The sequence below is a fragment of the Podarcis vaucheri genome, assembly GCF_965113315.1.
Source record: "Podarcis vaucheri genome assembly, chromosome: 8".
In the NCBI taxonomy this organism is placed as follows: domain Eukaryota; kingdom Metazoa; phylum Chordata; class Lepidosauria; order Squamata; family Lacertidae; genus Podarcis; species Podarcis vaucheri.
The window spans coordinates 46,045,140-46,071,186 of NC_138766.1; the positions used below are offsets into that span (position 1 = coordinate 46,045,140).

A 26,047-nucleotide genomic window follows, 5' to 3' on the forward strand; every position below is an offset into this window, starting at 1 on the left:
TGTAGCCCATTTCACAACTATGATGCATGGCTTAACTTTGTTGTAGAAGGCAACATATTTGCATACATGTATCTGGATCACCATCACTCATGATACTAGGTATTGCATAGGCAATGAGGTTTTTTAAAAAGGTGTTGTCAGCTTTAAATGTGAAGATAAAATGTTGGCACTAGATATGTGAGATTTGAGTGGCAGGCTCCCTGATCCCAAGCCAGGCACCTCAGACTTGGCCCCTGCCTGCCCCTAAATTTGGCCCCTGCTGCTTAATTTATAAGGAGGTGCTGGTGCCCATCAGCCTACATCAGAACTCCACCAGCTGAACTACAGAGCTCTGCCCCCTAATGTCAGATATGCAACTGCAAACGTTGGGGAGCACTCCTAAAAGTGCACTTTTCAAAAGTCGTGGATATCCTTCCAAACGTGAAAACAAGTTCTGGTTCTGAATTGCAGCTCAAATCAAGCTCCAAGGTGAGAGAGAGCAACTTTTCTGTTATGGCTTCGGATACGCAGTGGAATTAAATGAACATTTTATGTTGATGCTTCTCTGTCTCCCGCCCCATGTATTCACTGGCTTTATCCTGATTTAAGGCTGTGCAAAGCGTCATTCCAACACCAAAAGCCACTTCTCCTTTGTAACACAGGATGTCCCGGGGTGGGCATTTCACATGGATAGGATAGAGCATATTCTTCGTGCTCAAAACACCCTGTCTCACAACGGATTCCTTGAGTTGAATGCAAAGCTTGCAACGTAACTAAACGCAAGCGGCTCTACAGTCATTGTTCTTGTTTCCTCTGGAGATTTCTCTTTTTTTTTTGGGGGGGGGGTCGCGGCACGTCGGCTTCAAATAGCTCTGAGCGGCTCAAGAATGTGTCTCCCCCCTGCGCCTACCCCAGCTACTGCTGGAACGAACCACGAGCGGGGTGGGGGGGGGAGAGATGGAGAGAGGGAAGGGACGACGCTGTGGCTGGGAAGGGGCTCGGGTAGTCCAAACACCGCCCTGGGCATCTTGGGCAGGAGCCTTTGGAGGGCAGCTTTCTTGACTCGCGGGTTCCCCGAGGAGGAGCCAGCCGCGTCCCCAAAGCCCCGAGCCCTATGGGAGAACCCCGCCCTTTGGGGAATGGTATCTGCCCGACCCTCTCTCCGCTTTCGAGGGACGGAAGGCTCACTTGCCGCAGGGGGCGGCAGAGGCGGGCGGCAATAAAGGGGTGGGCTGAGGGAGGGGAGGAGGAGGAGGGGGGGTTGGCGCGGTGGGCGAAGCAGCAGCAGCAGCAACAAAAAGGCTCCGGGGAAACTTTCCTCTCTGGCTGAGGCTTCCCGCGCTTCCACCTGTGGAGCTGCTGCCGCCGCCGCCGTCGCCGAACAATCCCCGCGGGAGGAAGATGGGCTGCTGCCGCCGCTGCTCCTCCTCCTGGCAACTGGCGCTCCTGGCTTCGCTGCTCTTCGCCGTGGCCGACGGCCAGCTCCGAGGTGAGGAAGCCGCGCTGGTCGGGACTTGAGGGACTCCCCCCTCGCCGAAGAATGGCAGTGCCGGGTGGGGTGGGGGTGGCCGGCCGAGCACGTGCGAAGGGTGCCGTTGCAACACGTGCAAAAATGGACTCTGGCTTCCCTCCCCCGCCCCGTGGCTGGGGTTTCCCACTTGGAGGATGCGACGCCTTCCTGCATTCCTCGCCACCCCGGGTCGCTCGCTTCGACGCCCTCGGGTGCTTTGCAAACGGGCGAGGTGCGACCAGCCTGTTTCTGGTGGCTGCCCGAGGGAGCTGGTTCTTGGAGGCGCCAAAATGCCCGTGGACTGCAGTGGGTGAAGCCTGGATGGGGATGCTCTCGTTCGGGAGAGAAACCCCTGGCGATGCCACCAGATTAAAAATAAATAAGAGCCATTCTTGTCTGGCTACCACGTGTTTAGAATGTAGCTTCTTGTCTCGCTTGAAGAAAGCAGATGGTGCCACTTTCGGAGACTTGGCTGGGCGCGTCTCTGGTTTATTTTGCACTTTTTGTAGACGTGTGTTGGTGTGTGTCAAAGTCCTCTGCCCCAGCTGTGGCAGGGATCCTTCTTCCCCTGGCCTTTCCCAATGGCTCCCCGTTTGGCTCTCTCGCCTCCTCTCTCTTCTTCTTCCAGGACTTTCTGTTTGCAATTTGCATCCCCCCTTCTTCCCCTTTTCTCTTTTCCTCCCCTGCCTTTTCTTTCATCTCCTCTGCTGGCGGTGAAGTGGATTCCAGCGCTCGCCTTAGCTGTTGAGGATGAAGGGGCCGCCGATTTGCTTTGTGGCAGATGAAACTTTTTTAGGGGTAGGGAGAAGGCTTTGAAGTGAGGGGGGAAATCAACTGGTTTGGGATTCCCCCTACACATTTAGGTGGAACTCAAGAGATTTTCTTTGTTACGGTTTATTGTATGAAAAACTTTCTTGGCATTAAAAAAAAAGTTTTAAAATAGTTTGATGCTGTTGGCCTGCTTCCAGATTAACATGTGATTATTTCGGGGGATGCTTTTCACAAATGCTCCCTCATTGTCTGCTAACAAGGACAAGCAGCCAAACTTGACAGACTTACCCCTCCCTCCTCAAACTGTTCTTTTCTTTCTGGATGGACAGAGTCAGGCATTCAGGACTGCTAGGAGGGGGTTCACTTGCCATTGTATCTCCCGGAGGATGCTGGGCTTTTCCCTGCCCCCAAACGCCTTGTTTCTGGATTTTTGCTTCCAGCCACTTTGAGGATTAGATAGATAGGATCTGGCACTCACCCACAGGCTGCAAAAGGGCTACTGCATCCCAGACTAATGATGCACGTGAACTATGGGGTCCCAGGGAAAGGACACATTTCATCAAACTGCTTTTGTGTGGCGCTGAAGCAAGTGTGTAGCCAGCCATTCAGAGTAGATGATGATGGCATGCCTTATTATTGGGGCTGGAGGGTGAGAGAGAAAGAGCTTGGGAAAATTCATTAATATGTGCATTCTGTGCCTATGATGGCTGGAAACCCTTAAAAAAAGAGAAAGAAACACGCAGAGATTGCATTCATGTATACTGAGTCAAATTTCTGGCAGAATTTCTACACCAAAGTTAGGAAGGCATAAGAGGCAGTCTGTAGCCAGGCTGGAAGCATATGTTGCTTTATCTATGTCTCCCATCATGATGGTGGCAAAATGTGCTTTTTCATCCATTGGCACACTACTAGTCATGCAGGGTTAGCCAATGTGTCACCATCCAGATGCTGTTGGACTCCAACTCCCAGCAGTCTCTGTCAGCAGGACCAATCACCAGGCACAAAGGGAGCTGTAGTCCGCATTGAGGCAACCACGTTGGCTACTCGTAATATAGAGAAAGGTCACATTGGGTCATACTGATGTCATAATTGCTTTGCTAGTTATTGCATGAATACTTTAACTGACAGCACAATCCTATATATGCCTTGTTAAAACTTAATCCCTATGAGGTAAGTTGGTATAAGAATGTAGCCTTAATTAATTTATTGACACGCATTATTAAGACCCTAGTGCTACGTCTTCTCTAAAGCTTTGGGGCTGGCACATACATTATCTCTGCATGAGGCATGTGTTCCAATGTGTGAGATAATGCTGGACTAGTAACCTCATTGAGAACTAAGGATCAGCTTCCATGAATGGAAACGTACGTTTTCAGAGTTCCACTCCAGCAACTGATGTACAATATTCCATAGTTTCCCTGCTCATATGGATAAATCATTTGTGTGAGTTGTTAAAAGATGCAAGAGGGCCAGCTGAAGTTACCTATGAGCCAGCTCCTCTCAATTTTACCAATGACAGATTAGCCCATGCAAAAGAATTGCCCTGGGGACTCAGTTCAATTAGTCTGGTAGAGCTGCAAGTGTGATGAAATAAAGAATAAGGCACAGCAGAAAGGACAGATGAAGACGAATATGTAGCACGTGGTCAAGGCAGTGTTAAAATCACCATCACAAGCATTGTTAAGCAGCTGGGTGCTCTGACTAGTGCATAAGGAGTAGTGTGTATGTAAAATGCACATGTTTTGTGTACCAGTAGAATCTTGGGGGGCTTTATTTGCCTAAATGAATCCTGCATTATTTTGTAATTCTTTGCTAGTCACATACAAAGGATACAGATCTACCTTGACTATGTGCGTTAAGCTGTTAATAGTGAGTATGGGAGCATCCCCACTTTAAAGGCATCGTTGATATACAGTGGTACCTCTGGTTACAGGTGCTTCAGGTTACATACGCTTCGGGTTACACTCCGCTAACCCAGAAATAGTACCTCGGGTTAAGAACTTTGCTTCAGAATGAGAATAGAAATCGCGTGGCGGCAGCGTGGTTGCAGCGGGAGGCCCCATTAGCCAAAGTGGTACCTCAGGTTAAGAACAGTTTCAGGTTAAGAACGGACCTACAGAACGAATTAAGTTCTTAACCCGAGGTACCACTGTATTTGTATCAAGCCAGAAATGGCACCATGTCTGAAAGTGGAAATGCAGTTGTTTCTCTATAGCAGAGATGGGGAACTTGCTGGACTGCAACTCCTATGTCTGCCCATTGAACATGTTGACTGAGGCAGATGGAGTTGAACAACATCTGGAGAATCACAAGTTTTGTGTAGTGTAGGTGTTACATCACATGAAAATTAGTGTTGAATGTGTAGTGAAAGAAAGAAGCACTGGTTGTTTCTTCAAATTACATTAAGGGTTGGTTTAAAAGTGTATAGGCATAATAAATCAAACAAGTTGTTAGACATATTTGAACATGACAATACCGGAAACATTCTAGCTGTTAAGGTCCATTGGCATTCTGTGTACTTATTTGCTGTGTTTGTTTTTAGAGATGACCACATATGGGAACTAAGAATTTTAATCATTAATAGTAGTAAGTGAACATTCCTTGGTCAAAATTCTAATCTGAGATAAATTTGACCCATTCAAAAAAGCAGTTGGCACGTAAGAATCTGCTGAAATCTTTATTTGACTTCTGTTGATAACATTAAAGACAGTGATGGGTTTTTGTGCTGTACAGGAAATGAGTTAAGCAATATCCTATAAAGAAGGTATGATGCATCATGTGGTTTGTGTCATCTGGGATTTGCATCTCTGGGCTATCTTCTTAGTGAGGCAAGACATGAGAAAACAGACAACTTACTGACCCTACTAAACAAACTAGAAAGCAAAGACTTTATGGACCTGTAAACAAGCAAGAAGAATTTTAAGCTCTTACAGCCTGATATCTGGTGCCTCTGTAATCATCTTTAAATCTTATATGGGACTTTGAGCCAAAAGAGAAGACTGTTCTTCATCCTCCTTTGTGTAGTGCCCAATGAAAGCTCCCTATCCTTGTGATGAGTTGTATAAAGTTGCGGTCTGTATAAAGTGCCATTCTTTAGTTTTGTTTTTCCTGTGCCACTCCTGAACTGGTATCAGATAGGTGAACAGGAAGGCAGTTGTTTATAAAGCATTTCATAACCAGCGCAAAATATTTTCTCATAGATTCTTCTGAAACTGGCAATATTGAGTGACATCCATATTCAGGGTTAGGCAGAAAGCACAACCTTATTGCATGAGTGGTCTTAATTGCTGAGCGCCGCAATTATATACTGTCTCCTTGGGGGCATTATACAGTGGTACCTCGGGTTACAGATGCTTCAGGTTACAGACTCCGCTAACTCAGAAATAGTAGCCCGGGTTAAGAACTTTACCTCAGGATGAGAACAGAAATTGTGGCAAAGGGGGCCCCATTAGTTGAAGTGGTGCCTCAGGTTAAGAACAGTTTCAGGTTAAGAACAGACCTCCAGAACGAATTAAGTTCTTAACCTGAGGTACCACTGTAATGGAGTTGGGCAAAGATAGACTCAAATCCTGAGTATCAAGGATCACGTTGCCACTTTCCCCAGATAAGATGCATATTCAACCTTATCTTGGACCACATATGTGCATTGAAGTATACACATAGCATTTTCCTAATCGCTTCACCTACACTGCATGTACAAGTAATGTGTATGCAGAGTTGCACCTCCACTGAAATTAATGGGAATATATATATATATATATATATATATATATATATATATGTGTGTGTGTGTGTGTGTGTGTGTGTGTGTGTGTGTGTAATGTGTGTGTATCATGTGTGCACATGAGAGCAAGAATGTGCATAGTGTTTTTGAGTGCACACCAGAGCCTCTATTGTTATAATCAAGAGTCTTGATTATTCCCTTTAAATACACACTGCAACTTCTCAGTTTTCTTCTGGAAAAAAAAACCTTCCCCATTTTTTATGATTTGGGCAGAAGACCACACTTTTCATTCATTCAGATAACAGATAAGCATGTCTGCCCATTACTGGAATTTTGTGGCTATCAAATCATTGCAACTGGTTTACAGAATGCAGCATTCCTTTTTTTATCTGAAGATGCTAATCCAGAAGCAATCCCAAGAATGTGGGGAAAATTCAAATGCCTACATTGCTTTTGCTGAAGATAAACACAGCTGAAACTCAAAATAACATAAAATTAACAAAACCTAGATTCTTGCATTACTAAGACAGCTACTCAAGTCATTTCCATTATCTAATGAAACCTGTTGCTGGTGACAGCCAAAATATATGTGCTTGATTACCATTGAAAATAATGTTGGGTGAAATAGTCTCTTCAGCATTTCCTGCTTTTCATTATGTGGGTGCATATTTCCTGACAGCAAACAAAGGAGCTTTAAGATGTAAGAATGCCATTGCCTTGCTAAAAACGCTGATTATGCAGTAACTCCACAACATTAGCTATGATGGCCATATTCTGAAGCATAGTTTCCTTTGATTCTAGCCAGCAAGTATGTTTTTAATGTGCTCACAAATGTTTGCAATATAGCAGAACAGTTTTGACCGTCTGTGGTCATTGTGCTTGCTGCAGCACTGGGCTGCGTATCTGCCCAGGCCTTTGACCCAGAAAACTCCTTTTGCTATGGGTACGGGTGTAATCTTAATGTTTAACATGTAACCTGAGGGGGATTTGGTAGAAATCTTAGCTCAACCATGAACCAAAATCCAAAATCTTCCACCCCTATCTGTAATATAGGGATATAACCACACACCATTCATTATTTAGTGAATTTGTATCGTTTTGCAGAGGTGGCGCTGGCTGCTCGGGCACCTGGAGTGGTGCACATGCTGTGCACCTGTGGGAGTGGGGCTAGCCGCCTGCAGCCAGCATCTCAGTAGGGTGGCATGGCGATGTCAACCGCCCTCAGGGATTACACCTGGGGCGGACTGCCCCCACCGCACTCCCTTCCTCTGCCAGTGTCCATTTGTCCATCATGGAAATAGAGGTGGGGAGCATAGGGTTCCCAGGCAGCTTCTCCTCTAGGTACTGGCCAGACTCAGAAAGGTGGCTGTGTCAAATCCTCTTAGACCTCACCATGGTTCCATATTATGGGTACATGCTTAAAAAATGGTTATTTGGGAGCATTTGATTTCAACATATAATGGCTACTAGACTACTAATGTTTTGATTTACTCTTATTTTACCCCCTAAACGTCTTGAGTTCCTTAAATTATTGGCTCCCTGTCTCACAATAGCTATTATCATTAAGAAAAACTGCTGGGAGTTGCTCTAAAAACATGGGATAGACTTGGGTGTAAATCAGATTAATAAAAATACTTAGGACTGACTTGGGTATTAATGCAGGGGCAGAATGCTAGATCCCCCACTGGTCAACTTTGACTGGTGGGTAGGGCCACACACACATATCGATCACCTGATGTCATAATGACACCAGATAATTGAAACCTGTCAAAGTTCAAAGGAGGTTGCTGTAACTGCAGATATACTGATTGGTGATTTCAAGGGGCTCCTTCTTGGTGCTTCAAGAAGGCACCAATCAGCTATGCAGAGGGGAAAATGTTCCTATAAATTGAGCATTTCTCCCTCTGCATTGCTGATTGTCAGGTATGAAGGACTTTCTTTAAGCACCAAGAATCAGCTTATTGCCAGTGCTTGCAGAGAGTCCTGCAGTTTGCTTATAATGAGAAGCTATGGTTTCCCACTACATGTGTGAGCCTTGGTGAGCCCTGGGCTTGTGCTCTTCTGCTTTCCTTACGGAACAAACCAGCTGTGTAAACCGTGGTTTGATCCTTGCTTGTTGGAAATAAGGACCCAGAGGTGGCTTGTCAGATCAGGATACAGAGGCGGGTTTAGGGCAGTATGACCGGTTCTGCCACACAGGGCACTGAGCCTGGGGGCATCACAGGGCAACATAACTATGATGTAGTGAGTTGAGCAGAACAGAAGGTGGGAGGCGAGGGAGGGATCCAATTTTTGGCCTTCAAAGGCCAACCTTTTGGCCTTTGAAATACCAAAGTCTACTCCTTCAGGACCCATTAGTGGATTGTGGCCTGATCCAGATTGCAACAAGAGCACTACCGCTATGCAAATATATAGTAAAAGATTAAGAAGTGGGTCCCACAGTGTGGTTAATAGTGAGTCCTGCGTATGAAAAGGTTGAAGATAGCTGGTTTAAACTGACCAGAGTAGCACGAGTTAAGCTAAAATCTTCAGTCTCCACATGTGTGTGAATGTGGAGGAGAAAGGAGGGGAAATACAGAAAAGCCTGAAGCTTTTTCCAGATGGTGTATGAATAAGGAAACCATGGTTTCCCATCATGCCTTAAACTGACCCTGGGTATTTATAGCACTTTCCCTAACCTTTTCAGTAACCTTGCTGAAAGGTGATTATCAGTCTTACTGCATTGATGTATGTCAAGCACACTGAGCAGTTTAGAAAAGCAATTTCTAAGAACTGGTATTATTAGTTTGCGGGTCTATTACATGGCCCAAGGTAAACTTAAATATTCTCACATATACATTTTAAGCATATATATTTTCACACAAGTAAGCTGTATGGATAAGAGACAAAGGGATCTCAGAACAAAGGGATAGTACTGGAAGGAACATATTTCATTATAAATTAATACTGACCAAGAGGTGTCATGGGTATACATATGGAATAGAAGGGGGTGGGTGGTGGGTGGGAAGAGGAAGTGTGGTTGTTAAAACACTTGCTAGGAGTAATGTAGGAAAGAAAGGTTGAAGGTGAAATACCGTAACTTTAATGGCTCAACCAATTGCTATGCAACTTACAGCATGGTTGGAAAAACTGCAAATCTTCTTAAACAAAAAAGAGAGAGGCATAAAATTAAATTTATGGACACCATCTGGGCTGTTCAGTGCCTTTCATAGACATTTGAGTTGGAGTTTTACATTTAAACAGTGTGACCCCTTGCCACGTGCATAACAATGTGTTCCAAATCCTACTGGTGTCTTTGATATTTTTGGTAGTTAAACTAGTTATAATCTCACAGCCTTTGGACATGATATGACAAGTTATTGGGCTAGGTTAGCCATTTTTTTGTCTGTGAGCCACTGAGAGACATGTAAGAATGCAAACTTGCTTTGTTTACGTGAAACAAAGTTTTTGTTTGTTTCTGTTGGCTCCTTGATACGATGTTAAATGTTGCCTGACTTGAGCCCGGTGTGGACCACTTGTCTTAATTCTGTAAACTAGTTCAGGATCCTGTTCTAGCTTTCTATTACTGTTTACCATGGTGTCATCATAGAATTACAGAGATGGAAGGGACCACAAGGGTCATCTAGTCAAACCCCCTGCAATACAGGAATCTTTGGCCCAACATGGGGCTAGAACCCACATGGCTTGGAAAGTGAACCAGAGTTATTTTCAGCATAAGGTAAAGCAAAATAGGTATTTGCTTTGCTTGTACAGTCCAAAGGTATGTGTGATACAGAAAAGTAGTGTGAATGCTTTCCTAAGCAGGCTAAAGATTAACGTAAAATCTCCTTGCCATCAACAAATACTGTGCATTTGTCCATGTCCACCAGGATATTATTTACTGGGTTTCCATTTCCAGGTTTTAAAGGGGGGGGGGGCTTATCCTAAAAAAGAAGCAAAAGCCTCAACACCGTTGCTTTTGTTTTACAAGGGCTCCACAGCTGCTGTCCTTGATGCACTCCATCCTGATATCTTCCAGAGAGAACAAAGAGGTGTAGTATATAAACTAGAAAAAGTGCTACAATATGAGATCACTTCATCATCCTTTGATATACAGAAGTACTCACTCTATTTTTGGAAATGTGCAAATCAGATTGTGAGAACTCTTCCGCTATATGTGTTAATCATGAGTTACCTTATAGCCAAAATGATATCGTTGTATTGACATTGAAAATCTTCACTTTGTACATCAAAGAATAATTCAGAGCCTTCAGTTTTTCCATCCTTTCCATCTGGGTTCCTTATTCTTTAAAAAACAAGGTCCAGAGGAGTTGTACATTAAATTATAATTTTATGTTTTATGTTTCGTGTAGGGTGACCTGGAAGACTATGAAAATAAATGCAACTATCTGGACCTAGCTTTTCACTGACTAGTACTTTTTCATATTAAAAAGGAATTATAAATGTGAAAAAAATGCAATATTATTACATATGAGCTTTGTTCATTATTTATCACATACCGTGTGGCTTGGCAATATTGTACTACATAAAGAGAAGACTTTTTTTCAGCTTTCTGAAACTAAAGAGTTAACAGCTTGGTTGATAATGATTCTTGAAGAAATATTACTACATTACTACCTTACTACATTACTGTATCACTTGAAGAAATATTGCTATTGTCCCTTTGAAGATAAGTACAGTGGTACCTTGGGTTACATACACTTCAGGTTACATATGCTTCAGGTTACAGTCTCCACTAACCCAGAAATAGTACCTCGGGTTAAGAACTTTGCTTCAGGATGAGAACAGAAATCATGTTCCGGCGGCGCAGCGGCAGCAGGAGGCCCCATTAGCTAAAGCGGTGCTTCAGGTTAAGAACAGTTTCAGGTTAAGAACGGACCTCCGGAACGAATTAAGTACTTAACCCGAGGTACCACTGTAGTTGCATTCTAACTACTAGACCCATTGAAATGAATAAAACAAAGATATTCGTGTTCATTAATTTCAGTAGATCTGCTCTGCTGATGACGAGCATTGGGTACAACCCATGTTCACTTGCTCTTTTGTAAGTTTCAAAAACAGGTTTGATTGAGAAAACACCTTTTGAAATAATGACCCTTTCCCCACCTCAGCACTGTCCCCGTCCCCCCCAGTAAACTCTGAAATATTTCACGAGATTTATCTTGGGAGATAAGGCTGTGTTCATCACTGCCTTATCTCCATACATATGCTGGGGGTTTTCTTTACTTTATGGTCCACAGTCTGTGGTGATTGCTAAACTGACATGAAAGTTCTCTGTGGGGTTTCTTTGGCCCGTAACTTGAAAGGGTCTAGACTGGGAGCTTTAGTGATATCACCTTAAACTCAGAAATGCTTGAGCAGCGGCAGATTGTTTTATTGCTTCCTCTTGGGAATGAGCTGTTTCAGAACGTTGACCAAAAGGATTGCATAATACTTTGCAAATTGGATGGTGCCTCCTCTATGTCCATGTTGCACACAGAGCAAGATTAATTTCGTTGCCTCCCTTTGATCCTAATATATCCAAAATCATCTGTTATTCATACTGTATCTATTTATTTCTTATCATGCTGAGAATTCCACTGTTATTTCTTAGTATCATGTTGAGAAGGAGGATTCATCACATTTTATTGGAACCACATGTAAAAACTGTACCATAGCAGTTTAATCCAATAAAACAGAGCACTTTATAGCACACTAAGGATTCAAAGCACTTCACATAAATTATATCCATAATCAGCCACATTTTATGTGGGACGACTATAAACACGCACCTCACCATTCAGAGCTTCAGTCATCATTTTTACTTAAATGGAATTATGTTATTGGTGTTACTGCCTTCTGCTGAACTTCTTTTAAAATATTAAGAATGAATAATTGTTCAGTTTAAAAAGTTTTTAATGTGTGAATAATCTGAAGTAACTGTGCAATCTTAAATATGTATACTTGGAAGTAAATCCCATTTAGTTCAATGGAATCTAGGAAAGTGTGAATAGAATTACAACCAGGCAGAGAAATCCTAATTATTGTCCAGGAAGGATTGGAGAGATGGAGCCATGGCTACACCCAAAACTCATGCTGGCCAGGATGGAAGCCGGTGGTGGGGCATTTTCTCCCTTCTTTTGTTGCACCGTATGGGTTGATGAAGCAGAGAGCTGGATTGGTCCTCTCTCTGGGAAATATATAATTGTAGGATTCAGTGGACCCATGTCTATTCCTGCTGTGCCCCCCCTTCTTGTAACACTCCATTTTTGGAATCCTCTGCTTGCTTACAACTGATGGAAACACTTCCTCTGGTAGCTTCTTAGTCACCCATGTTTTCAGTGGGTGCAGTATCAAGGTATCAAGATTATGGCCTCTGTTGGCAATCCTGCACAGTCATAACATATCAGTGGGTCTGTTCATACAACCAACTTGATGCATGGAGGATGCGAATTTAATACAGATGTGTTTTCAGTTCTGCTTTTGGTGAAGGATATTGCGATGGTTCTGTGTCATATAAGCCACAGTACTGTAAACCAAGTACTGCATGAACCTCTAGTTTGCAGCAAACTATGGAATAATCAGGTACTCACCAATTTACACACATAATTTGTAATCCTTGAGATTTGGAAATTCAGCCATAAGCCTCTTTCTGACACCATCCCAGGTAGAATCCTATGAGAAACAGAGTCTGAAGTGACAATTTTTTATTACGGTAATAAAATACAAGTAGGACAGAATCTATTATGAGGGCGCAATTAAGCTACACATAGTGGGATTGTGTTTGTATCTGTTTGCTGTGGCAAAATAAGTGATAATCCAGGGAGACAATCAGATGAGTTCATTGCTAGGTAGATAGCCCCACAATGGTGGGATAGACAATGTTTCCTTGAAACTGAGGAGAGAGAAAATGATTTATTTGTCGTTGATTGGGTTTTTCAGACATGAATGGGTTATTTCCCTCCATTATGAAATGTAGGTATTCTAAGTGAACTTGCTGAATTAGTAACTTAGTAGAATTGGTTCTGCAGTATGAGTTTACGTAAGTTGCTTAGATGCATGCCAAACTAGTTAACTGTGCAGGTTGTATGCTAATAGTAAACTCATTCTCTGATTCTGATCCTTATGGAGCCAAAGCAGTACCATCCACACACAAGAGGAAAGTATCCTAGTTTGCAGAAATACATTTTTTAACCTAATGAGGGGGATAGCTCATATCCAAGAAAGACAGTATCACCAGTGGCGAAGCTGCATGCTCCGATACCGGGGGCGGAGACTAGGCGCGGCGTGGTTGGCGCCCCTTGGGGAGCGTGACGCACGCTCCTGGGGCTGACACGCCGCCTGCGAGGGCGTGGTGTGCGTTCTGGTGGCATGATGCACCCTATGGGGGCGTGATGCCCAGCGTGCAGGTGTGTGTGTGTGGTGCATGTCCGGGGGGGCTGCTGCGATGACATCCTGTCGGAATAGTGGTGCTGGGGGTGGTCCGCTCCCTCTGCACTCCCATTCTTTCACCAGTGAGTATCACTGAGTAGTAACTAATACTGTAGTCAAACCAGCAGTGTTGTAATTCAAGAACTAATCTCAGATAACCTAAAATAAGCAGGGAAAACTAAAGGAAAACATATCAACAGCTTACTTGATGTACAGCAAGACATTTCAAGATGTGAAGTGGCAGATGGAAGAATCCACAGTGCAGATAATAGGGAAAGGATCTGCCTTCACAGGAGCAAGAATGACAAAAACTTGGTATGTCAGACAACAAACCACCCTGAAGCCCAGTTGATTAGATGAGAAAGATATTGTAGGACTGCAGTTACAAAAGAACCAGAACCAGCTAGAAATCACCTTTTTCTGAGTCAGCATTTTAAAATGTAATTCAGATGCTGTGGGACAGGAAGCTTTGGATACAACTCTTGTAATTGTTATGAGGCTCTAGTGAGACAGTAGTTAAGGATGCTGGCTGATAACTATAGTGCATAATAATGTTATTAAAAAGTGAATATTGAGGTGTCGTCTTTGGGAAATTATTTTATTAATTTTAATGAAAATTACAGGTGTTCAGTTATTTTACTAAATGCTACTCACCAGAGGTTTGTGTATGCTTCAGTATGCCCATGGATTTTGTAGGCATGTGGAACTCCATGTTAATTTCAGTAGCAGGAGATTTTATAACTACTGTATACCTTACCATTCAGTCAAAAATGAGCTTCAAGGAGGATTTACAACAGAATAGTAAAAGCAATCATAAAACCATGTTGGATCCTTGAATGAAAAGGAGTTTGTACACACATTGGCTTCTCCTATGGGAATGCTGGTGAGGTGGATAATGCATGTGTTAAAAGTTCTCCAGGTCACTGTACTGGGTTGTAACAAATATGTTCATGCAAAATTATGAGGTATGACAGGCTGCAACTCATCTTTTGTTATTTCCTCTGAGTCGAGAGTAAACAGTTACTTTTCTGATACCTACTTTCTTTGTCCCTCATCCTTATTCCTAATCTTAATAAACCTTATTAATTTGGAATCTGGAGTTTGACTGTATGCATTTGGACAAGCCAAGGATTTCCCCACTGCATGCCAGATAAGTCTTTCATGCTAAACACTTTGACCAAAGAGAGGAAAAGGAAAATGGCTGGACTCACTCATTGGTGACTGAGAGATTTGGACAATAGTTGCTCCCTTCCAGAGAGAAACCAACAGATATTGACGTTCCCATCATATATATGGAAGAAAGAAGGATGTTGTCAGAAAGAGAAAGAAAGAAAGAAAGAAAGAAAGAAAGAAAGAAAGAACATTAACAGGCTGGTTTTCCCTGCAGGAAATCTGGGCGCACTTTCCATTGACTGATTCAGCCATCCCAAAACAAGGCATATAGCCCCATCCATTGAATGCTTGGTTTTCAAACATCACAGTCATGTAGGGTAGGGGAAAGTCCCAAGGAAGATCTTTGTTGTAGTTCTACTCATGGTTGTAGCTAGGGGGTGGTAAGCGTGGCCCCTTCCAGGGGCGCAAGCGAGGGGGGTGCGCAAAATCAGCTAAGATATGTCCATAAATATGTCTATAAAGAAGAGCTAATTTGTCCTTGTCTAGGGGGCGCAATCTGAATGGTTCTGCCAGGGGTGCAAGATCACCTAGCTACAGTTCTGGTTCTGCTATCAAATATTCTGCTCCGAGTCTCATAATTTTCAACATTCAATTTTAATGACGAAATAAGTGTCACTGATTTAAAAACAAGTAGGAAACTCTATGGAAATATTTCTATGTGGGAAAATATACCGGTAGTCTGTGCTAAAAGTGATTTAAGAAAAGACAGGAGCCACTAAAGATAACAAAAAAAGTTTAAACTCTTGGAGCATGTGGGAAAAGGGTATTGTTGAAAAAGCAATAACTAATTTTATGGTCTAGCAAGTTTGCTGTTTTTTGGCAAACTGCCCATGTGTCTCCTTTACTTTAGGTTGTAAGCTGTGACAGAGAAACTGTTCTAAGCAGGTATCTACAGTGTCTGAAAATCAATACTTGAACACAGGAGTATTTCCATCTCAGATGCATAATAAGCCATTGCCTTTTGCCCCTATGTAATGTGACTGAGTTGGTGACATATAAAACACATCCAATTTTTTTATTGTTCTCCTTCACCCTAATATTTATCTGCAACTGGTTGTTGGTTTTTTGATTTTTTTTTAATAATTGCCCATTTCAAACAAGACTTTTTATTTTGCCAATTTTCTTAGTGCTATGTTCTGGGAGCAAAAGCAACAACAAAAGCTGTTTTATATATGCTGTTTGTAACATTCAAAATCTGGATCTTAATCCAAAACATAACGTCCGAATTTAGTGCAAAATGTCTGAATTTAGATAGTCGTGGTTTATTCAAGGTTGTATTTAAGATGATATTTCCTTAGAGAAGGTTGAAAGATGTCTAATATGGTGATTATGGAGCAACTCAATTTGACATTGATACCAGAAAAGATCCTAGAACAGATAATTACACAGTCAGTCTGTGAGCACTTAGAAAAAGGATGTTTTGATTACTAAGACCCAGTATGGGTTTCTCAAAAACAAGTTGTGCCAGACAAATCTTATTTCTTTCTTTCTTTTTAATATGAGTTAAAAGCTTGGTGGATCAGGGAATTGCTGTGGGCACATTTCACTAAGGCTTTTGACCAAGTCCCCCATTATATTCTTGCAGAGAATCTGGTAAAATGTGGTCTGGATGAAGTAACCGTTAGCTGGATTTGTAACTCAGTAATGGTTCCTCATCATCCTGGGGGGAAAAGTGACAAGTGGGGTGCTACAGGGTTTTGTCCTAGGCCCGTTGTTCAACACCTTTATTTGGATGAAAGAATTGAGGGGATGCTCATCAAATTTGCTGGTAACACCAAACTGGGAGGGGTAGCTAATGCTGCAGAAGATAGAATCGGGATTTAAGATAACTTAAACAGATTGGAGAACTGAGCAAAAAACTTAACAAAATGAATTTGTACAGGGGGGTGATTCCGGGGGTCTTCCTAACTTTATGTGATTTTGCCTTGACATGTGGACCCACAGAACATAACCCCCATGCAAATTGTGGGCCTACTGTTCATAGGAGCTGGAGGCTGAATCCTTTTCTGGTTTGCAGTAAGGTTCCACATGCTTCCTCCAACTCCAGCATAGCCTCAAGTACGGTTAGATGAGCACTTTGCTGGGTACTGAAGTTTGTGCCTCCTTCACCTTCTTCTCCATTCTTGTAGTCCTGGGGGAGTAGTGTAGTAGTGGTGACTGAGACTAGCTAGGGACCTGGCAGCTGCCATGAGGACTTACAGTCCTGGAACTAGAGTGCCCAAATCTGGCTCCTCAGAAAAAAATAGTATTTGGTAAGCTGCTGGAGAATCCTGCTGTCTTTGCTCCTCTCCTGAGGAGACCTCAGGTTTGTGGTCCAGGCAGGGCTGAGCCTTAACATGCTTATATAGAACTGACTGATTATGGCAGACCAGAATAGCATATTTAGCTTCCATCTTTCTTCAATAACTTGCATGGATTTCATTATTCTTCCACTAATTTTAAATTCAGAATATTTGGGCATGGAGAATTGTGTTGAAAATAAGTGTTTTGATATAACATTGAGAGTTCTCCAGAATGGATTTTTCATATCGTCTTAAAAATTCTCACATCTCTATCAAAGTCGCCTACCGCTTCTTTTAAAAAGAATTCATATTACCAAAATTTCAATTCATTCATTGTATTTTAGTTTGGCATTTATTTAAGCCTCCTTGACCCTAAACAAGTGAAATGCAAGCTGACTGTACTTAAATCAAATAAGTGAGATTTCTTTCTCACATACTGTATTTAGGATTGGCTGTTACTGTGCCAGGTATGACTTATATTCAAGGTCAAATGGTCTTAAACATCTGCATGTTTCCTAGTATCAGGTAGCATATTTTTTTCCTGTGGGAACTTCTTTCTTTTTTGGACAAAATGACACAGCTGAGTAATCAAAGGAATACAAATCAAAGACAACTTCACATCATTGTGTAAAAGGATAGGGAAAGGTTTAAAAAAACAAAACAAAAACCCACACAGCTTCCTTGTTTAGTTTAGCACTTGGTCGTCTATCTTGCTCTCTTGTTTTCTCTGAGTCTTGATTGGTATTTTTAAAAATCTTGTTAGGTCTCTTTCAGCAAAGATGAAGGCACAGGAAATGGCCATGGATAGGGTTTAAAAGCCAATTAATTCGTTTGCAATTTCTCTTGTTCAAGCATACACCTCGGCAGTTGCCAATTGTTTACATTGGGCCACCAATCTAAACTATTTAATTAGGAAACACATTTTGCTTAGGCTGAGGTCCCAGTAAGATTATGGCAACAGTATCTTGTTCAAAACTCAGAGGAAGAGCAAGCAAGCCTTCTTCAGATATCCCAGGGGCACACTTGCCTTTAAAGCTGGGGCAAAGCACTGTGGTGGCAGGTTCCAGCCTTGTTGTACCATTTGTTTACATGTCTGAACCATACTTATGTGTGTATAAACCTAGAGGGCAAAGAAAGTAGTGCATATGTAGATGCAATGTAGCATGTACAGTGAATGGGATGTGCTGTGCTCCCCTGGCCTGCATGTATTCACATATGTGTATGTGGTACATGGCTTGTGTGAGCCTTGTGTGTGTGTTGCATGGCACATAGTCACCACTCCTTTGGCCTCTCTTGGCAGATAGACATTCCTTTTTCTATGGCGTACTTAACTGATGCTAAAGGCACAGTCCTTACCCTAATCCTAGATCATCTGGAATGAGTGAGTGAGGATGTGGCAGGACTTTAGCTCAGACCACAGGTTCTCAGCATAGCCAGACTTTGTCTCCTTGAGTCCTAAACCCCAGGTCAGCCAGAGACATGATGGGAGCATAACTCACTAATCCTGGCTCATTGAGCTAATTCATCTGAGCCAAGACTTCTGGAATTTACACTAGTTTAAGCCCTGAAAAATGGGTGTTCCAGGGGAGCAGAGGGATGGGACCGGACAGGGAGATTTATGCTTGATCCTAACAGTTCATCTCAGACGTGTGACCTGCAAATCCAGTGGAACATACACAGGCAAAAAGGGTGGTGTAAATCAAACTCTATTTCAAGTTTTGCATCTGCCCTACTTCCGCTGTCTCATCTGGCAGTAACCCCACTCCTGAACAAAGTTTGGAACTGGCATACTGTACTTAACACCGATTTAGTTTAAGATGGCACAGATTACACTGGCTTCTCATATTTAGGATTGCTTCCTAATTGAGTTAATGTAGGACATGTTGCTTTAAGGCTAAGCACGTTTAAGAAATCAACCCAGTGGTAACAGAAATCTGAAAAATGTGGGGAGCCCTCTCTGGTATCATCAAATGGCTTCTAAAGGCACCAGTAAAATAAAAGTGTAAAGTAATGAGAAAAAACCATTATAATTATTAAATGACCTTCCTTTTACTCTTTAGGTTTATTTCCTGCCATTTTAAACCTTGCTAGCAATGCTCATATCAACACCAATGCTACTTGTGGTGAAAAGGGCCCTGAGATGTTTTGTAAACTTGTGGAGCATGTTCCAGGTCGGCCCCTACGCAATGCGCAGTGTCGGATCTGTGACCACAATAGTGCAAATTCCAAAGGCAAGTTCACTACTTTATACTTTTTTCTGGCTCTTCCAAGAGACACTGACTATGGTATTCAGCTGGTTCAAGAATGCAACTGGTTTAGCCACATGAACACTGTAATCCAAAGTAATCCTAGTGGAATCAGTGGGGACTGAAGCAAAATTCGGTTTTTTAAAATTTCATTGTGTTATTTTTGTCTGGAATGCATTTATGTTCTATGTGAAAGTTTTATTCTATCTGAATTTATGTTGTGCTTGTCCATATTACTCTCCCCCACCCCCCAAAACATAAGAAGACACAGAACAAAGGCACATCTGGGCCAGCGTACTTGTCTCAGAGTGGCCAGCTAGATGTCTATGGGGAGTCTTAAAACAGGAGATGACTGTAACAGCACTCTCCCCTCTTGTGCCTCCCAGAAGCTGGTACTCAGAGGCATATAACCTCCAATATTGGAGGTAGTATTTATTGTACAAATTAAGGTCAGTGGCTGAAATCCCCACGATAGGGTGAGCTCCCATTGCTTGGTCCCAGCTCCTGCCAACCTAGCAGTTCGAAAGCACATCAAAGTGCAAGTAGATAAATAGGTACCATTCCAGCGGGAAGGTAAACGGTGTTTCCGTGCACTGCTCTGGTTTCGCCAGAAGCGGCTTAGTCATGCTGGCCACATGACCCGGAAAAACTGTCTGCGGACAAATGCCAGCTCCCTCGGCCTGTAAAGCGAGATGAGCACCACAACCCCAGAGTCGTTTGCGACTGGACTTAACAGTCAGGGCTGCTTTACCTATATTTATTTATTTGTACAAATTCATATACCACTTATTCTTGTGTGTACACACACACACACACACACACACACACACACACACCATAAACATTCCAGTGGTGGGCAACAAATGAAATAAAATGCATAAAAGAAGAACACCAGAAACCCACTTTCAAAGATCTGACTCACATATCAGGGAAAACTGGCTCATAGCCACCATGGGCTCATAGTATATGACTTGTGTACTTTACTCGTAAGATCGTAATCATGATAACCAAAAACAGCAAAAGTGGAGGGGGAACAGGGGGAACGTGATCTTAATTTGTTTTTGCTTATTTTAGAACAACACCCTATCTCAAATGCAATAGATGGTACTAATAACTGGTGGCAAAGTCCTAGCATTCAGAACGGAAGAGAATACCATTGGATAACCATAACTCTGGATTTAAGACAGGCAAGTAAAAATTGTATAAATGTAGCTTTGGTGTGTTGCATAATCAAAGAATTCCTACTTATTGTTGGTTTATAGAAAGTACAGTGGAGAGAGGTTAAGGGAGGGGGTCTCCTTGGTAGACTGGGAGTTTGGGTTTTTGGTTTTTTTAAAAAAACTCCAAAATGGTTGTCTGTCTTTCTTACACTTACTAATGCATTACTTAATGAAGGATACTCAGACACAGAACTTAAAAGCACGGACTATGCCTGGAAAGAGCGGAGGAAAGGTGTTGGTAAGTCCTTACTGCTGCACCAGAACAAGGGGTAGATCTTGCTCATTGTGACCGTATAAGTGCAATTGACTGTTGGACTTACTGCACATTTCACATCAGAGCATAGGTTGTACTGGTGTATGCACTGGAATTTCCCTTGCTCCCTTCCCCACACCCCATCTGATCTGTAGGATACCCACCCCTCTGGAGTAAATTTTGGGGGTGCATGGGGACATCAGGGGAGAGGAGAGGAATGGTACCGGAGAGCGAGAGGGGTCGGTGTGCACCAACCCCTCTCGCTCTCCATGCTTCAGCGAAAGCCTGCCTTCGCCCCATAGGACGCACACAGATTTCCCCTTCATTTTTGGAGGGGGAAAAGTGTTTCCTATAGGGCGAAAAATACGGTAAGTCCTGTTTGCAGAAGCGGAAGTCTGATGTACAGGCAGGATGCCACAATAGGGATATCACTCTAAATGAGTATTTGGATGATTCCTTGTTTATTACAGTGAGTTTTGCTGGAAAACAATAATTATGATAATACTCACAATTTGTATTCTAACAGGACCGATAGTTGTCCTAAATCCATATGAATCATTTCTTTGATAAGGGCAGGTTGCAGCTGGAAATGAGTTCTACAGAGTATTTGTGTGGATCTCATTAGGTCTTGTGGTTGAAGTTTGGTTCAGAACTGGTTTTTCTAGTAATTACATGAAGCTCTCTTTCCTGCAGTGCTTGGAGGAAATTTTTGTGATTTGAGGGATGAAGCTGAATGTTGCTTATGCCCTTAGTGCATTTTTAAAAAAATCTAAATCTTCATAATATTTTGGGTCATCGGGATTTCTTTTTTTTCAGCCTGAAGGAAACATCTTGGCATGCTTTCCTGAGGCTAATAGAAACTAAAAGCGCATTCTTGAGGGACCGTTTATTGTGCAACTTTCTGTATTATGTTATATATAGCAAGATGCTTTGCATGTACACGTCCTGTTTTAATGCTTGTCCATGACATGCCTTGTCCTAATGTATGAACTTCTGAAATTACAGAAATTTGAACTTTGTGAACTCTTGTGCAAAGGCCAAATAGGAAATAGCATTTGAAGTTGGGGTTGTATTTGTTTAATTTAAGTGTAGACTATGGAAATTGAGCTGAAAGCAATTTCCATTGCAAACAAGAGCATTAAAAATTTGAGAAATAATTATAGATGTTAGATAGTTGAAACCTGGGTTTTGAGCTACTCTGAAAATCTATATTTTCATAGGTTAGTACTAAGTCTTGCATTCCCCCCCCCCCTTACATTTCTTGCAGGTCTTTCAAGTTGCCTATGTGATCATCAAAGCTGCTAACGCTCCCCGACCTGGAAACTGGATTTTGGAACGTTCTCTGGATGGGACTGATTTCAAGCCATGGCAGTACTATGCAGTTAGTGATACTGAGTGCCTAGTAAGATACAACATAACACCAAGGCTTGGGCCTCCTACATATAAGAGAGATGATGAAGTTATCTGCACTTCTTATTATTCTAAGCTAGTCCCACTTGAACATGGAGAGGTAGGTTTTCTTTTTGTTTGTTCAGATGCCTCTTATTCTTGGACATGGGGGTAGTAAAACCACTCTGCTCTTATGTTTAGTTTGATAGTAATAGGCTTCTTCAGACGCTTGTCTTCTCTCCCCTCCATCAAGATTTGTTCGGCATTATTAGCAGCTGCCGCAGGTTTTGTTTCTGAAGATCAGAGTCTTCCTAATTTTTCAAAAAATACTTTTCACTTATTGTGGGAAAGCTTGGTTACGTTTGAGGAGGCTCATTGTTGATCTCACTCCAGGAAGAGAGGTGAAGCAGCTTCTGAACAGGAAGACCACTCTTATCTTTGATGCTGCAGTTTATATTTATAAAAACTTTGCACCTCTTAACACATCTACAGTGGTGAATCATTGAGAGTTCCTGTTATCTTGTGTAAACTTGCGCTCTGGTTTTTTTTTTAATGCTTTTCTTAAGGATCACCTGATACTCCATCATAAAATTAAAAATGCTGTCTAAATAGCTCTGTGTAGCTTGAGCTCTGAAGGAGGACTTGGCATTGTTTCAAAGAGAGAGCCTAATTAAAAGAGCTGTGTATTGTGCAGGTCAACAGTTGATGGTTCTTTCTTTAAAGCAAGCTCTGTTCATAGTGGTTCTGTAGCATAGATCAGAGAGCCAGGCCAGCAACATCAGGAAATGAGGCTCTAAAATCTGTGACTAGTTCACTGTGAATGTCTGCCTTTATGCGTTGACCTTATAAAAATAGCTACTAAGAGAAGAATTCCAAATTCTTTCTTAGACTGAAAGCTGTCAGAGTTCTGAATGTGTTTGGGACTAAAATGCTATCAACGTTATCTTTTTTATATGTTACTTTAACACTTTAGGCTAAATGTGCATATACAGTCATACCTCATGTTACGGACGCTTCAGGTTACATGTTTTCGGGTTGCAGACTGCTGGAAACCTGGAAGTACTGGAATGGGTTACTTCTGGGTTTCGCTGCTCGTGCATGCACAGAAGCGCTAAATTGCGCTTCACGCATGTGCAGAGGCACCAAATCGTACCTGTGCAGATGCGGCGCTTCAGAATGCAAACGCTGCGGGTTGTGGACGTGCCTCCGTTACGAATTACGTCCGCAACCCAAATTTCCACTGTATAAGCAAGTATGTCATGTGATTTTTAATGGGATGTGTAAAACAACATTCGTAGCAGAAGCATAATCTGAAATTAATTTGGGTACTTTAGTTCAGATTCCATGATGTTTAGCTTAGCCCTTGTCTCCTTCTCTGAAGGGGGTGAAATCTGTTGATTGAAGCCTAAGCGTGTATTCAACTAAGGTTTGTTCAGAATAGATCTGTGGGAATTAACTAATGATTAAGTTAAGTCAGTTAATTATTGTCGGTCTCCTCTGAGTGAAACTTAGTTGAAAATCACCCTAAGATTGCTAAGTATTTTAGATTGTCTGAATTCAATTCTAAATAGACTTACTAAGGAGTAAATTGCATTTATTTCAGTAGTAAATTACAAGTCAACATGTTTGAGTTCTTCAAACATTTCACAGGAGATGCTAAGCAATTTTCTGAGGGGTTATAGCCTAAGTACAAAAAAATATTTTTATTGTATAGTAAAAATAAAATAGAAACAAGTTTAATTCAAATATAACCAGAGGTGACTGCATTTGATTCCAAAGATCTGGGGTGACCAAGGGTTGCCCCACTATGTTGTGCTTGAGAATACATTGAAGACTGTGGGACAGCCTTTGTTCTTCCTGTGTATCTTTTTATTCTCTAGATTTTCTTCCTCTAGCTCATCTAGTTGGGTATATAATGCATTGCATGGGAATCAAAACTAGCATTGAAGCATTGGTATGAAAGTTCATAAAATGCTGAGGGCAAGTACATTCCTGCTTCCCCAGTGAGTGTTTCATTCTGCATCCTTATGCCAGTATTTTAGCTGCAGGCCTGCTTTCCTTTGCCCTCGTCCTGCAGAAGCCCATTAAAAAATGCGCTCTCAGCATTTAATCTGCGGACTGGAAAGCGATTTCTGTGAGATGTGAGTTATAAAGTAATTCATTCAACACCCTTAATGAGGACAGCAGTGAGCAGGGACAGCACAACAGTGTATTGAGCCTGGTAACTACTTCACAGACATGCCCAGCTTGTATTGTGGTGTTGTGGCGGAGGCAACAGTGGGATGGGTGCGGAGGTTGATTTTAAACTTTCACTCAGAAGGTATTTTGAAATGTTGACGTGTTATTTACAGGCTTATACAGAAACCATTATTTCTTTTTAGATCCATACATCGTTGATCAATGGTAGACCTAGTGCTGATGACCCTTCACCGACATTATTGGAGTTTACTTCTGCACGGTACATCCGGCTTCGATTACAACGTATAAGAAACCTTAATGCGGACCTCATGACCCTTAGCCACCATGATCCTAAAGATCTTGATCCTATTGTTACCAGAAGGGTAAGATGCTTTCTTCTGGGTTTTAACCAACCATATGAATTGGATATGTGTTATATCTGGGTGATTCTCAACATCTAGTTCTACTCAAAGTAGACCCATTGAAATTGGTAAATGTACTTAAGTGGTCTGTTCCAAATATGTCTTGATGAAAGATTGAAACCCATTGTGGGACTGAAGTCACATGCTAATTTTATAAAGCAGCATTCTCTCATAGGCACTATGCCGTTTGAATGCATCCCAAAGTGCGGCAGGTTCAGATGAAGCCCCTCGTGTGTTAAAAGCATGTAGGCTAGTCACATCCACCCTCCACATTTGCCCGCTATTTGTCCACCAGCAGTAAGAAGATGCCCAATGAGTGTAAAATTTGTCCATGTGACCGGGATTTCTGGGGCATGAACCTGGTTTATTATACAGGGTGAGTCCTTTAAAAGAGGCCCTGTGGATCCAGAGTACACATGTTCTATGGGGCCTCTTTTAAAAGACTCACCCTGTACTAGTTAGTTAATCAGTGTTAAAGCAGAGTTCCCCATTTCATATGTAACAGGGAATTGCATTAAAACAAATCAGGCTCTCCATGTTGAATGCGGTCTCCAAATGGAAGAGGAGTGTGCAGCCTTAGTGGTCATTTCTGGCTTCTTGATCCATGGCTTGTGAAGCTGGAGATGTATGTCCAAAGTACTTAGTACTTAGAGATGTGAAGGCTGGGAGAGGGAACCCAGAAACATTGGGGATGGTGAGGAGTGAAAACACGTAGCACCCACATTCTTACAGTTCTTTTCCTATTTGGTTCCTAAAAACTGAAAAGCCAAACACAACACAATTCCCCTCAATTTATTTTCTGTCCCCCCCCCCATCAAACTCCAAGAACACCCTTCTTGTTTAATACCTTTCATATGGTACTTGTTTTGTATGCTAAAGAAAGATTGCATGATACAGTTCAAACTGTACCTAGTTGTAGATATTATTATTAGCACATGAGAACTATTGTTATTTGACGCTATAGCCAATGTAATGTATAAGTTCAACACAAGCTTGACAGATGACATAAATCTACATTTGAACGCATGGTTTGCCTCATCGAGGGAATCAAGGCATGTCAGTGCTACATTTGCTAAGCAATTCTCCCTAATTATTAGTTTAACTTAGCTCTTCTGAAAATAGCTAAAATGAATGTTGTCTATTCTCAGAAAAAGCCTCTGGACCAAATTGATCTCATTAGCATTCTCACAGATGAGTGAGTTTTTCAAAAACCTTCTTTGGTTGTTACATCAGTATACCTGAAGCCAAAATTAGTTCTGAGTTGAATGAGTAATTTATGCTTCAAATAATTTACATTCATGCAGAGTTTTACTTTACTTGTAGTAGATTATGACATATAGCATAAGAATTGTGGGGCTGCGAGAAAATTAATAAATTCTGAGGATATATTCATGAAGAGTTGAAAAAAATGTTTAAAACTTCTATAGAAAAGAAGCCAAAGGTTGTAATAGGAAAAGATATCCCGCAAGATAAGAAAAGACTATTTTTAT

General features: G+C 41.9%; 1 protein-coding gene across 1 annotated transcript in view; it reads left to right on the forward strand.

The window, feature by feature from the left end:
• The first annotated feature begins 1,252 nt into the window (after positions 1-1,252).
• Positions 1,253-26,047, forward strand: part of LAMA1 (laminin subunit alpha 1) — an 86,210-nt gene continuing 61,415 nt past the window's right edge. The window contains exons 1-5 of the mRNA XM_082235304.1: positions 1,253-1,468; positions 18,910-19,080; positions 20,170-20,282; positions 21,836-22,078; positions 24,339-24,518. Coding sequence (XP_082091430.1) covers positions 1,381-1,468; positions 18,910-19,080; positions 20,170-20,282; positions 21,836-22,078; positions 24,339-24,518 — 795 coding nt within the window. The 5' untranslated portion in view covers positions 1,253-1,380. The remainder of the gene's footprint in view (positions 1,469-18,909; positions 19,081-20,169; positions 20,283-21,835; positions 22,079-24,338; positions 24,519-26,047) is intronic.